This window comes from Leuciscus leuciscus, assembly GCF_965113295.1.
Source record: "Leuciscus leuciscus genome assembly, chromosome: 20".
NCBI lineage: Eukaryota > Metazoa > Chordata > Actinopteri > Cypriniformes > Leuciscidae > Leuciscus > Leuciscus leuciscus.
This window is the reverse complement of record NC_138744.1, coordinates 14,525,235-14,538,539: the sequence shown is the minus strand read 5'-3', so window position 1 is coordinate 14,538,539 and position 13,305 is coordinate 14,525,235. Positions and strand designations below refer to the sequence as shown.

Sequence of the window (13,305 nt, the reverse complement as noted above, 5' to 3'; positions counted from 1 at the left end):
TCAGCCTACCAGAAACTGAAATATTATCTTTATTAGTAAAAATAATATGATGTTTCGAATGCCGTAACAAGCGAACATGACCCATCTTACTTGTTTATCAATAGTGGCGGTTCAAAGGCGTTTTTTAACGAATCTTTAACGGGTCACCTCCCATCCCCCAAAAGTGCCATAATTCATTATTTGCTTTTTCCAAAACCAGAATGACATTCTTTATTCTGTGAACATAAAATAATTAAATTGAATTGAGGAATTGGTAAACAAAACTGTTTGGTTAACAATGTCCTTAAAAAAATTATTTTGTGTTTCAAAAAAGAAAGTCAGTCATTCAAGTTTACAGAAGTGATGACATTTAGACTGTTTAAAAATCACACAATTGAGGGGGAAAATGATGAATGAGGAAATTTGTGAGGAAAATTACTGTGATGACTCTGGATAATGCCCTGGTTTCACAGACAGGGTTTGATTAAGCCAGGATTAGGCCTCATTAGAACATTTAAGTAGTTTTTATAAACGTGCCTTAGAAAATTACTGGTGATATTAGCCTGTCTTGAGACAAAACAATGGCACTGACATATTTTAAAATATGCTTCGGTTAAAACAGCTTAAACATGCATTTTAGTCTAGGTTTAAGTCTTCTGTGAAACCGGGGGAATATGTATGAATTTGACATGCTAAGCCTATTATTTCTATAATACTATTAATACAGGATGATTAAAAATCCCCAATACAATTTTTCAAGGCGCCATGTCGTGAGAAGCATGATGAGTTCAGATATTCGGAAAACAAAAGTACACATTTTCAGTTGTCTTAGTTTTATTAAAAAGTGCAGAATGTGTTCAGGAACATCAAACAGGCATCTTTGCTTCCAAATAGGGAGAGAATTCACAGTAAACTTGTCAGAATGTATTTAAGCTGCTAATAATAGCTTGTATGACATGTTTAAAATAATGGCTCACGGTCCTTCACTAAGCACACTCATCATTGCATATTCTCTGATACTGTCAATGTCAAAATCTCAAAAGTATATTAAAATATAACACTGGCAACCTTCCAAACATTATTCCTTGACCATTAGTATACAATGTCTCCATTCATGCTACATTAAACGATTATCTCTGGCCTGCACACATCAAAAAGGAATCGTATCTCTCTTCCAAGTAGGTACATTTCCTGATATATATCCTTCAGGTAAATATAACAATGTATTTAAAACAAAATACTTTTCTAAACGTCTTTACATGGCGCTCTTCAATCTGCTATACAAATGTTTTTTTGTTTTTTTTACAGGATATTCTCAAAGAGTGCCAAAAAATTAGAACTGTATACAACCACACGCTAACTGGTGTGATCCAAATCGTTCTACAGAGGCAGCAATCAATTCTTGGAACATTTGTAAGTTTTGCAATGGCATGAAGTCCTTGGTATAGAAAGTCTTCGATTCGTTGGAATAAAAACCACATGATTCTCTCCTGGACTGGTTCTATTCCAGTGAACACTGGTCTAAATGGCTCAGATGAAGCTGGTTTGCTGGCATGCATCATCAAATACTGAGCTGGCAATGCTGGCTAAATGGAAGGCAGTGATGTGTTATGAATACTATGTGTGTGTGTTTGTGCTGGAGGGCCAATTATGTACTGCTGTAAGTTGCGTAGTCAGTCACAGGCATTAATTTACATCCCTCTAAAATTCACAGCATTAATAAATGTTCATCAGAGCTATAATGTACTGGAAAAATTGTGGAAAGCAGGCAACTACAAACAGCAGAGCATTTCTACAGAGATTTGGAAAAACATTATATTCAATAGGAGACAGTTCACGTCTCTGTAGAGCTCTGTGGTGGGACAAAGTGTGTCATGATATGTGCACTTTCACTGCCGATTGGTGAATTATCACGGGTGAAATGCAGTCATTTCAATAGGAATCCACACAATCGAGAATTTTCGGCAAAAGATTTTCCCATGGGTTCAAGGTTTTTATGGATTCGCTGCATTGACCAAGAGAAAGCTGAGGTACATGCATCACTTTAGGCAATTTTTTGCACCCAAAAGTTCACTGTGACCGCATCTTAAGTATACTGAATATTATCATTAATTTGGCTCAGATTATTTCTACTATTGTAGGCTAAACTTACCATGGAGTAACATACCATTCAGGGTTATAATATATAAGTGTATGTTTGACTCTCTCACCTCTGAATGAGAATCATTGCTTGTATATAACTGAATATTAATCCGCAGTCCAAATACCATCTTAGTTTATGTAGATTGAGGATATTGTAGAATCACAATGTGTTTGTCATCTTATTTATTGCTGCCTGTTTCTAATACTGTTAAGCTATTCGTATTAGTCGTGTCTCCATGGTTAGTTGTATTCCTTCTCTCTTGGCTGGTTATGGTGTGCCCATCAGCAGGTAGAAAGTAAGAGCAACGATGAGGAGGAGGCAAAAGGGAGAGGAGAACGTCTGATAGGCTGTGGCAGGCATGAAAATGTCCTCGTATTTATAGATGCTAATCATGCGATCTGACACCGGTGGGGTGTCAATGTCATGCCTTGTGATGGAACCTGAGAAGAAAAACAGAACAAAAGGTCTATAAAACAGGGCAAAATCATAAACCGGGCTGAATTTGTAGCCTTAAAGGGGACCTTTTTCAAAGTCGTGATTCTGTTTTTGGGGTCAACTAGAATAGGTTTTCATACTTGGATGTTCCAAAAACACATTATTTTTCACATATGTTGCAGCACCGCTCTTCCCAGTCTGTCAGAAACACTCTGGGGTGCGTTTCCCAAAAGCATTGTTAGCCATCTATGGTCGCAAGTTCCATCATTACCAACATCATTACCATCATCACAAACTTGCATGGTTGGAACTACAGCTCTCGAGCTGTGGTTAGAAGCATAGTTTCTAGATAAAATGGCATGTGGACTTAAATAGATTGTGCTCTTGGGCACAATAAGCAAGCTAACATTCAGTACATTGTATATCTTTCACCCAATTTAAATATATATATATATATTATATACACATTTTAATCTATATATATTAGCATGTCAACATTCAGCCCCGTTTTTGCATACGGGAACCTCAGAGTATGATGGAACCCATGATTTGTTACAGTAGCATGCCAGAAAAATGACTTTACGTGGAGAAACCTGCTGACTGAATGAACCAAATATATAAGGGTAGTGTATGCCAAATAATACAGCATGTTAATGTGATTAAAACAATGAACAGCTCTCTGTTGTCTATGTAAATTAACTATAATAATATTAATAACATTAATTGTGCTCTCGAATCGATTAATTAGCAGAAATTATTACTCCACCACCTTCAAGTGACGTCATTAACAACAGTCCTTTATTGTTGAACTAATGTGCTTGAAACGACAAAGAGGTGCGACCGGTTTCGGCTAGTTAAGTACCTAGCTAGTTAAGTTTCTACAGCGATGCATCGTACCACGGTGGTTAAAGGGATTCTCCACTTTTTGGGGAAATAGGCTCATTTTACAACTCCCCCAGAGTTAAACAGTTGAGTTTTACCGTTTTCGAATCCATTTAGCCAAACTCCGGGTCTGGCGGTACCACTTTTAGCATAGCTTAGCATAGATCATTGAATCGGACAGGACCATTAGCATCTCTCTAAAAAAAAATGACCAAAGAGTTTCGATATCATTTTCATATCATTTTCGATATCAAGAGTTTCATCATATCATTACGCAGCGCCTGAAAATAGGTCTAATAGGTTAGACAAACTTAGTCCCGGTCACATTGGAAGTTACCGAGCTGGGGACTATTTTCAGGCGCCGCGTTATATCATTACGCCTGCTGGACTCATGGTACGGCAGCAAAGTTTCATGATTATTATGCAGGAATGAGAGTATAGTTCCTAGCCATATCAGCCTAGAAAATCACAACCTTTCATTTTCCGTCGGTCTTAGTACACGATGTAACTACAGAAGAGTCAAGTTTTAAATAGGAAAAATATCGAAACTCTTTGGTCATTTTTTTGAGAGAGATGCTAATGGTCCTGTCCGATTCAACGATCTATGCTAAGCTATACTAAAAGTGGTACCGCCAGACCCGGAGCTCGGCTGAATGGATTCGAAAACGATAAGACTCTACTGTTTAACTCTGGGGGAGTAGTTAAATGAGCCTATTTCCAAAAAAAGTGGAGTATCCCTTTAAGCAGTGAGTTACATCATTGTACAGGAAACGCATCCCTGTTTAGTTCCCGTCTCTTTGAAGCCCTGCCTACTAAAAAGCTCTCTGACTGGTCGGCTGGACCAATGTGTTGTGATCGCTACTGATGCAACTCAACCAGCCCTCGTCCCTTTTTTGGGGCTGGGCTGGAATTATTTAAATGAGGAATATTGTGATGTGTGCGTTCCCAGAAGAAACCTCAAGACTACAATCGAGGCATATCAGAGAGTTCAGAAACAGTGCTTACTGATATAGAGAATAACTACCTTTGCCGACCTTTTTCATGCTCAAACAGCAACTTTTACACTCTTAACTAAAGCATAAAAAAGCATAATAGGGCTCCTTTAAAATGGGGCTGAATGACTTACCTTGTATGGCAGGTCCCCAAGCAAACAGATAGTACCAGCTTAGGTGCAGGTCCACAAGCGTCTCCTCCCGAGGCACATGAAGAGGCCGTTTGAAGCGGCAGGTGACGCGGTTGTTTTCAAAAATGCCCTCCTCGTCCCGTGCCGGGTTGCGCTTGATCTCTTTGGCCCACTGGCCCACATTATAGAAATGATGGATCCGTACACGTCCATTATCGTCATGAACACAGCCCATTACATCATCACCTCCCTACAACAACAATATTATTGTGTATTTCTTAGCAGGTCTGAAAGCATTCCCACCTTATATTCACTCCCTCCCCTTTTACCATTTTTTTGTCAGAGGAGAAACCAACAGCAACCCATCCGTCAGTGTCTGCACTCATCTCGAATTCTACATCTGTGCCAATGCGTCTGAAACTCAGGAAGTATTCACAGGTCTCTGCGTCACAGCCTGGTTTGCCATATCTACAGCAACAGAAAGATTAAGAGAGAGACAAATAAATTGAGGCACACATTTTATTCATCATGTCATTCCAAACATGTTTGACTTTCTTTATTCTGTGGAACACAAAATATGTTTATCTCAGTGTTTATTTCTCCATAAATTTAAAGCCAGTGGGGTCCTGTGTAGTTTTGAATCTCACTGACTTTGATTATAAGGACAAAAACAGTTGATTCCTGTGTTTCACGGACGTCAGAAAGTCACACAGGTTTGGAACAACATAAGGATGAGTAAATTATGACATTTGATGAATTTCATTTTTGGGTGAACTATCCCTTTACGATCTTGACCAAGAGGCAGAGAAAAAGGAAGCGTTTGGCTATGGCTGAGGAGGAATGACAAGAGCTGGGGTGCTGAGAAGCTTCAAGGCAAAAGGACCTGAGATCTAAGTCCAGCGGCAGGGAGACGTCCCTGTCCGTTGCCCCACCACCCTGAGATGTTCTGGGACTAAAGGGGCGAAACATCGGTGAAGGGTGGCTCCCTGCTGATGACCCTGCGGCTGGCAATTTGACACCGGCGTAGGCGCATCAGGCAGTAATGCCCTGCAGGTTTTACCATCAACCTGTTTCTAATTATTCTAATTACAAAAATTCTACATGATGTGTATGTATATTTCATGCTGCAGAACATTCCACTGAACGACACAGAGAAGCAGCACCATTGGCTGATTGACACTTATAACTCTTGAGTGTACTGGCAGAATACAGCATGTAATACACTCTTTGACACTACTACAGTAATATATTGTCCCTAGACTAATTTTAACCTTTTTTTCCATGCGCTCACCTGATGCATCCTTTGGTTACTCCACAGTCGCTAACTTTGATGCGGGCAAATGGGTCCACAGGGGGTGCAGTTGGGAAGGGGTAACCTATGAGACATCAGACAACCAATACATTAATGAACTGGTTTCAGCTAGTCCTACAACTAAAATAAACAACAATGATGCAATATATTTTAATTTTACTTAATACATAGTAATGTGGAAGGGCCAATGATTTAGATGAACCTAAGTTTCTTAATTTTAGATTTGGGTTTGCATAATGTACTGTTGTATAACTCTCTTTTTTTCTGATTTTTTATTTTATTTTATTTTTTAGATAAAACATTGAGTAGACCTCTAGAATCCCACCACAGACCCCTAGAGGCCGTGTATTGTATTGTATTGTATTGTATTGTATTGTATTGTATTGTATTGTATTGTATATTATATATGACACTACCACTGAGAAGTTTGGGGTCAGGTAAGTTTGTTTTTTTAAAGAAAGAAATTAATATTTTTATTCAGCAAGGACACACTGATTGATGAAAAAATAACAGTTAAGACATTCATAATGTAACAAAAGCTTTATATTAAGCTTTTTTTTTTTTAAATAGGAAATATTTATAGAGCACCAAATCAACATATAAGAATGATCATGTAACACTGAAGATAGAAACATTAAAGATAGAGGATTAAATAGAAGATAAAATTAGAAGATAGAAACATAAAAATGTTACTGACCCCAAAATTTAGAATGGTAGTGTATATCGCATTGTTTTGTACATTACACATAGTGTTTTACATTTACACATTTATACAACAGAACACTGTCCCATCATGTAAGCTGCATTGCTGCATACATGAATTTTCAGAATTCCCTGCTTGAAAAATGACATTTGTTTTGATTTGATTTAAAATCTTATTTTAGTTTTCATTTATGTTCAATTCAAGTTAATTCACATTTATTTGTATAGCGCTTTTCACAATGCATATCGCTTCAAAGCAGCTTCACAGACTTAACATGTTTTATACTATTGAACATTGTCCCATCATGTATGTTGCATAGCTGTATCTATCTACAACACTGGCCCAGTCATGTGGTATTAAGAGTTTCTATTTCTATTCTATTCTATTCTATTCTATTCTATTCTATTCTATTCTATTCTATTCTATCCCTTTGATGTGTCATGACTTTATGAATCACTGTCTGGGCATCTGCAGACAGTATACTGAATATAAAATAGACTGGCTTAATAGACTTGAATAGACTTGGGAAAGTCTGCTGATAACTGGAAATGAGTTTCACAGGCCTGTGGGCTGCTGACCAAGGTGCTGATTTTATACCATATGAATGGAAAGGATTGTATCAGTGAATCAAAAACAATATATCATAATTAAAAGGCCTGTAGTGAGGGAGAGCATCAAACAGTGTGACATTCACTACATGTATTGCTTCTAAGAATTGCACTCACATTTACAGAGAAACGACACAAAAACAACATTCATGATTTCAATGTAAGCATTGTCGTTTTATTCCTTCGTACCTTCGTCTGAGAGGTATCTGGACTCGAGGAACTCGGAGGCGAATGTGCTGTACGAGTCCTTATGTGGTTCTTCATGGCCCGGTTCTCCGTGTTCTCCATGGCCGGCCCGCAGTACATTATCATCGGTAGGGCTGGCAGAGACCGCCAGCCACAGTGTCGCATCGAGCAGCACACAGAACTGCAGCAGCGGGTGCAGAAGATACATAACTGATGCGATAATGGTTATTGTACAGGCGAAAAGAATCGGTTCTGATTTACTAGTCGCATTCCAGTACTGATACTTAGACTGATAACAAATAATAAAATGTAGCTAATTAAATCCCTTTCATGATAAAGCGTTTCGTGTGGTCCGAGGGGGAGGGGGTGCTGCTGTGCCGTTAATGAATAGGGCCAAACCAATCCGCTCAAGGTGAGATTTGTAACCAAAACTGGTGTTGCTTGATAATGAAACGGCGCTCAGTGATAATATTAACTGTAGACACTATTTAGAAATATAAATTTGTTATTTATTATCACATCATTCCACACTTCTGAATCTATGGAACCGTTCTGCACTGATTTCACACATTATTCCTCCCCTCTCTATGTGTGTTTTCTTCGCCTTGCACGTCAATCGATAGAGATCGGCAGTGTATCGTTCCAATAGCATCGCACTGAACTGCAGTCGCAGATACACTCACTGTAGGTTATATATGTAACGTTATTAAACAAATATTAGATTTTTAAAGACAAAGACATTGAGGCCTAATACTGTAAAAATACTGTAAAATCCTTTTTAGTAAAATGTAGAATTTGAATAACCTTATTATTTGCAGATGAAAGGAAGGCTAGCCTATATTTAACAAGGAACTATATACGATTTAAAAATAAATTAAAAAAACGTGTTTTGGAAGCCAATTTAGTTTAATCGTCATCATGTGGCCTTTTAAACCCGAGTAACAAACAGATTTTAATAGGTATGTCGAAGAAGTTTGTATATTAACATTATAAAATGTAATGACATAGCCTATCACAAGTAGGAACTAAAATATAGCCTACAGCCATCTAATCCTCTAATGTTTGTAACAATTTCACAAAATTTATTTTAAAGTAAAATTCTGGTAACCCATCACGGGAGTGTAGCCTACTTTTTATTACACATTTAATTATTATTATTATTATTATTATTATTATTATTATTATTATTAGTTCATCTCTTTTAACTTAAAGATTTGTGGTTTTCACAATGACAGTAGAGGAGAATGTGAACCTCACACGAATCACTAGATGGCAGTGTTTCATTTCTAAACGGAAAGAGGCTTCATCACGTTGCAATATAGCCTAGGGGAGAGCGGGGCACAAAGTAACGCTTTTTGACTTTCTCAGTTGTGTAAATCTACTTAGGGTTCAGAGTATTTATTTTTTTCCCAAATTAATTTCACACATGTCTAGTACAATTATGTGGTTTTGTTTTATTAATAGGTCTACAGTATATACTTTTTTCTTGATATACCCCGAAAGAATGGAAGTGAAATGTGACAACATGCCCCATAGGTGGGGTACATTGTAACATGTGAGGGGCACATTGTAACATGACCATATGACAGCTTAAAATGTTATCTGATCTAATAATAAATAAAAAAACAAGACAAACTAAAATATTTTCTAAATAAAATACAACTATTAACTTTTTCATATAAAATAATGACATTAAATAATTAATAATTTCTGAACATTGACTCTCAGTCTTTATTCGCCTTTTTCTCATGTTTTCTCAAGAGAATGAATAAAAGTATAGAATATAATAGCATATTCCTAGTAGGGGCACATTGTAACGCAGTGTGACAACATGCCCCACCTGCAAAACTGGGATTTAAACCTGGCTAGTGTCTTCTGCTAGTTAGCGAAGCATTAAAGAACTATCTCAACTGTTAAATAACATATTGGAGATTAAAATAATATCAGATTTGTCTAATTTTAAATAAACACAAAAAATAGAGATGAAAAATTAACTTAAGAAATTTACTTTTGCTATGGTTTAATAAATGTCTATGGATATCTTCCAAAACAAAATCAATTTTGGCACAATTTTTTTCTCTATATAGTGTTGAAATGGTAACTAGTCAATACACCAAGTTTCGTCATCCTAGCATGTGTGGAAGTATTTAAAACAAGTGTGTTACAACTAGCCCCGCATTACATTGTGCCCCACGCTCCCCTACTGTACTGTAGGCTATAAGCCTAAGTAATATAGGTATATACAATATTGAAAGTATTCACTACTGCTAGTGTACATTTAAACTGTCCATTTAAATTAAATGATATATATTACTGTGATATTTTTGTCATTTTATCATTCTTAGATTAAGCTTCAATTTTGGTCAGGCTGAAACAATTTTGTTTATATTTCTCTGTATTTTGCACCATTCATTCCTCCATCTGTTTTAACAAGATAAATTAAGAAGCCCACTGTCTCACTTCACCTTTTTTCTAGCCAGTATCTGATTAGTATTGTGGACTGTGATTTAAGACAGCAAAATCAGTAGCAAGTGACCAAGTACAAATGCTGATATGTCTCAACAGCGCTGATCCTTCACAAACCATCAGTTAATGGAAGAAAAATGTCTAAATTAGACCACATGGAGGGAGATCACAAGGTTGTTACAAAATAGAGTAAAGATCAAAGATAAAGCCATAGATAGTAAAAAACAACAACAGAGTGGCACATTCAAAACTGCACTCTATATAATAAAATCAGGATCAATTTATTAAGAATCACATGGTTAGTATTACAAGGGTATTTATAGTATATTCATCCTTTTTTCTCACTCGTATTGTGCAGTTACAGATGCCAAGTGGCACTACCCTGACTTTACAGCTTAAAATTCCATCCTCCAAGGTGTCCATTTAAACCCAGACACCTCTAAATCAATCTCTCCTATTTTCTCCAGATACGGACAATTACCCGCTGCTTAGCAGGACTATTAAAGTCTACCTAAACCGACATCAGCTTTAATAGTCCTATCCCATCAGCACACATATACACACTGATATAGACGTGCTCTCATACACACACACTGTGTCATATAGTTATAAGATTCCATCCTCCCCCATTGGCCACGCCACCATCCCCCTCCTGCCATCACACAGGCGTGATCACTCTGTGTCTAATAGCCTTACCCAATTACGGCCACAGTGCTAGAGGAGAAAGGATGATGAGATCCCCTAACATGTTAATGAAGAACCTACGGCATACCTGCCTTATCTTAATAACCTAAAACACACACACTCACAGCAATCCGCCAAATGTCAATTGTGTGTCTCCTGGGTATGTGTGTGAGAGTGTGTGATTGACACAGAGACAATGGCCGCAGGTCCCATTCACAAACGCAGAGGGGAAAGAGAAAGACAACCGGAGAGAGGGAGATGGAGAGGAAGAGAAAGAGGGAGGAAGAGAGAGACCAGTATTCAAATGTTACAATGGAACCTGCTTGACCAGAGCTTTAAAAACAAATCAGTATCTGCAAACTATTATGGTATTTCATTTGAAATTTTCAAGAAAGTCTATTTTTAAGGCATGTTGAGCATTTTAACAACATTTACAAACTAAACTTCAGATGCTGATATCAATTCACATAGTAAAAAAAAAGAAGTGTCTTCAATGAACCAAAATGTCAAGCTGCCAAGATTTAAAATCTGCCATCATTTTTTGTCAATTTTAATCTAAAACAAATACTATGCAGATTGTTCCCTTCAATTAAATAGTTTCAAATTGTTCTACATAATGTGTTCATCAGAAATGTACATTCAAGGAGAGCAAAATGCTTACTGTCTTAATGCTAAAGATCAGGCCCTTCATATCGGAGCATGCTACACAACTCCTTGTCCAAGCTCTTGTTCTCTTCAGAATGGACTATTGTAATGCTCTCTTGGCAGGCCTTCCAGCATGTACTGTCAAACCTCTGCAACTGATCCAGAATGCTGGAGCAAGAGTGAAGATAGTGCGTCACACCTCTCTTCATCAATTTGCACTGGTTGCCAATTGCCACTCGCATCAAATGATGTTTGCAGAACAACCACTGGCTCTGCATTCTGCACCTTTTACTAGACTCTCTACTTCAGACTCATGTGCCCTCCAGAAGCTTTGTGTTCTGCAAGCGAACGGCTCCTTGTGGAGCCATCCCAAAGACGCATAAAATCCCTTTCACAAACGTTTAACAGGACTGTTCCCTGCTGGTGAAAGCTGCCTTACTCAACCCGAGCTGCTGAGTCTTTCAAGAAACAGCTAGATGCATCTTTTTCATCAACACTTTACCAAAAGCGTCTGCTGCTAAACGATTAAATGTAAATGTACTGTCTTAAAGTCGCAATTTAACGGAAATAGCGACAGATCTTTTTTTCAGTTGTGCGACGTACAAAAGTAGGGTGCAGATTTGGTTCAGTCCATCTGTTATTGATCGGATGGAGGCAGATCTCTTGCAGACGATTGTGAGGAAGTTTTGGAGTATAAGCAACTAAATGATTGGAGAAGTCTAGCATTCGTCACCAGAGAGAAGTCTGTTGTTTCTCCAGAAGATTGAGTTATGATATTTGAATTTAAAAAGAAAAAATTGTCTTTTTTTTTTATTTAACATATTTATTTAATATATGGACGGGAAAAAAACAAATACTATGCATTTAAGAAACAGAGTGAATTTTCATATTCAACTATTGACATCATTGTGAAAGAAAAAATCAACTAAAATTTGAATGTTAAGGGATATAAATGTTTGAATAAACCGTAGAAATAAAGGGTAAAACAACTTTACCATAATTATTAATGCTGCAGTGCATGTTGGGAGAGGTTTCTGTGTTCAGTAAAAATGCATTAACAGGTTACTTGCTGTTACATAAAAAATAATATCAGCATTATACAATTAAAAAGTTGCATTGATCTTTGTGTTCCTAAAAGTTGCAAGTTTGCTAGAAGTAAACAAACTAATTGTAATTTTTTTTAAACAAAAGCATTAGAGTCATTTTTTTGCACTGAAATATTGTTTTTAAGGAGCATTTAAGGTTTTTACTTTACAACCTAACAATAACCAGATAGATTCACATCACACCACACCACGAAATGGGCCTGGTTGACTCTGTTAAAACAGGCCACAGTTTCACCTTTGCTTTTATTCCTGTATTCCACATATTGTTGGCTAGGCCTACTATATTTTACTATTATTTGAGTGCACGCACACACCCCAAAACACTTCATGGTTATTGACAGAAAGAAAAAGGGCCCTATTATTCCTGAGAGAGCCTGTGTGTGAGGCTTCATCTTAACTTGTCAACAGTCCTTACGTACTGTCAGCAGAGCAAGCACTGGTGACATACCCATCACTCTTTCCCTCGCTTTGAGTCTAGTACACAGAACAGACATGCACACATACAGAAGGATCGATAGACGTCTGTTGCCCACTGAAGACGGGACTGTCTACCGCGGCCTAATGTCCGCGTCCCCGAGAGCACATTATGGGCACGTGCTGGTGTTAACCCATTAATCTGGCGATGGTCGGATGTGTTATGTTCCCTCTCCCATGAGAGTTTGTTGTGGTGATAAATTGAACCCTATGTGTGTGCGCGCAACGCGAGGAGTGATCTTCAATTCTTAGTTTGAGCAAATAGAGATCGAGAGCGAGCACTTATGAGCTTTCTGTTTCTCTAGTTGTCTCTTGTGCGCTCATTTGGAGTCCGGTCACAGAAATCTCCGCTTTGTCTGACTGCCGCTTGATTGCTATTTGATCCTGGAGCGATCGCAGCTTTTCTCTCGCTACGAGCCCGTCCCTTCAATGTGTTTGCTTTGCGCTATTTGTTTCCGCGGTTGTACAGGTGTACTCAGCTAATCTGATTGGTTTGACAGAGGCTGTTAGAACACAAACACCCGCGTGTTCCAATCAATAGCGTCATTAAACGTGAATT

General features: G+C 37.7%; 1 protein-coding gene across 1 annotated transcript; it reads right to left on the bottom strand.

The window, feature by feature from the left end:
• Positions 1-69: 69 nt before the first annotated feature.
• Positions 70-7,741, bottom strand: frrs1l (ferric-chelate reductase 1-like). The gene is made up of 5 exons (XM_082149655.1): positions 7,375-7,741; positions 5,854-5,938; positions 4,892-5,030; positions 4,566-4,812; positions 70-2,562 (listed from the first exon to the last, which is right to left on the bottom strand). The coding sequence occupies exons 1-5, from the start codon at positions 7,577-7,579 to the stop codon at positions 2,390-2,392; spliced, it is 849 nt and encodes a 282-aa protein (XP_082005781.1). The 5' UTR covers positions 7,580-7,741; the 3' UTR covers positions 70-2,389.
• Between the last annotated feature and the right edge of the window lie 5,564 nt (positions 7,742-13,305).

Bases quoted from the DNA above. Each gene is read 5' to 3' on its own strand.
- frrs1l (XM_082149655.1), bottom strand. From the start codon at position 7,579: ATGTATCTTCTGCACCCGCTGCTGCAGTTCTGTGTGCTGCTCGATGCG. The intron at 4,813-4,891 runs GTAAAAGGGGAG...TTGTTGTTGTAG, and splicing joins TCTCCTCTGACAAAAAAATG to GGAGGTGATGATGTAATGGG. The intron at 2,563-4,565 runs GTAAGTCATTCA...TTTTCTTCTCAG, and splicing joins TTGGGGACCTGCCATACAAG to GTTCCATCACAAGGCATGAC.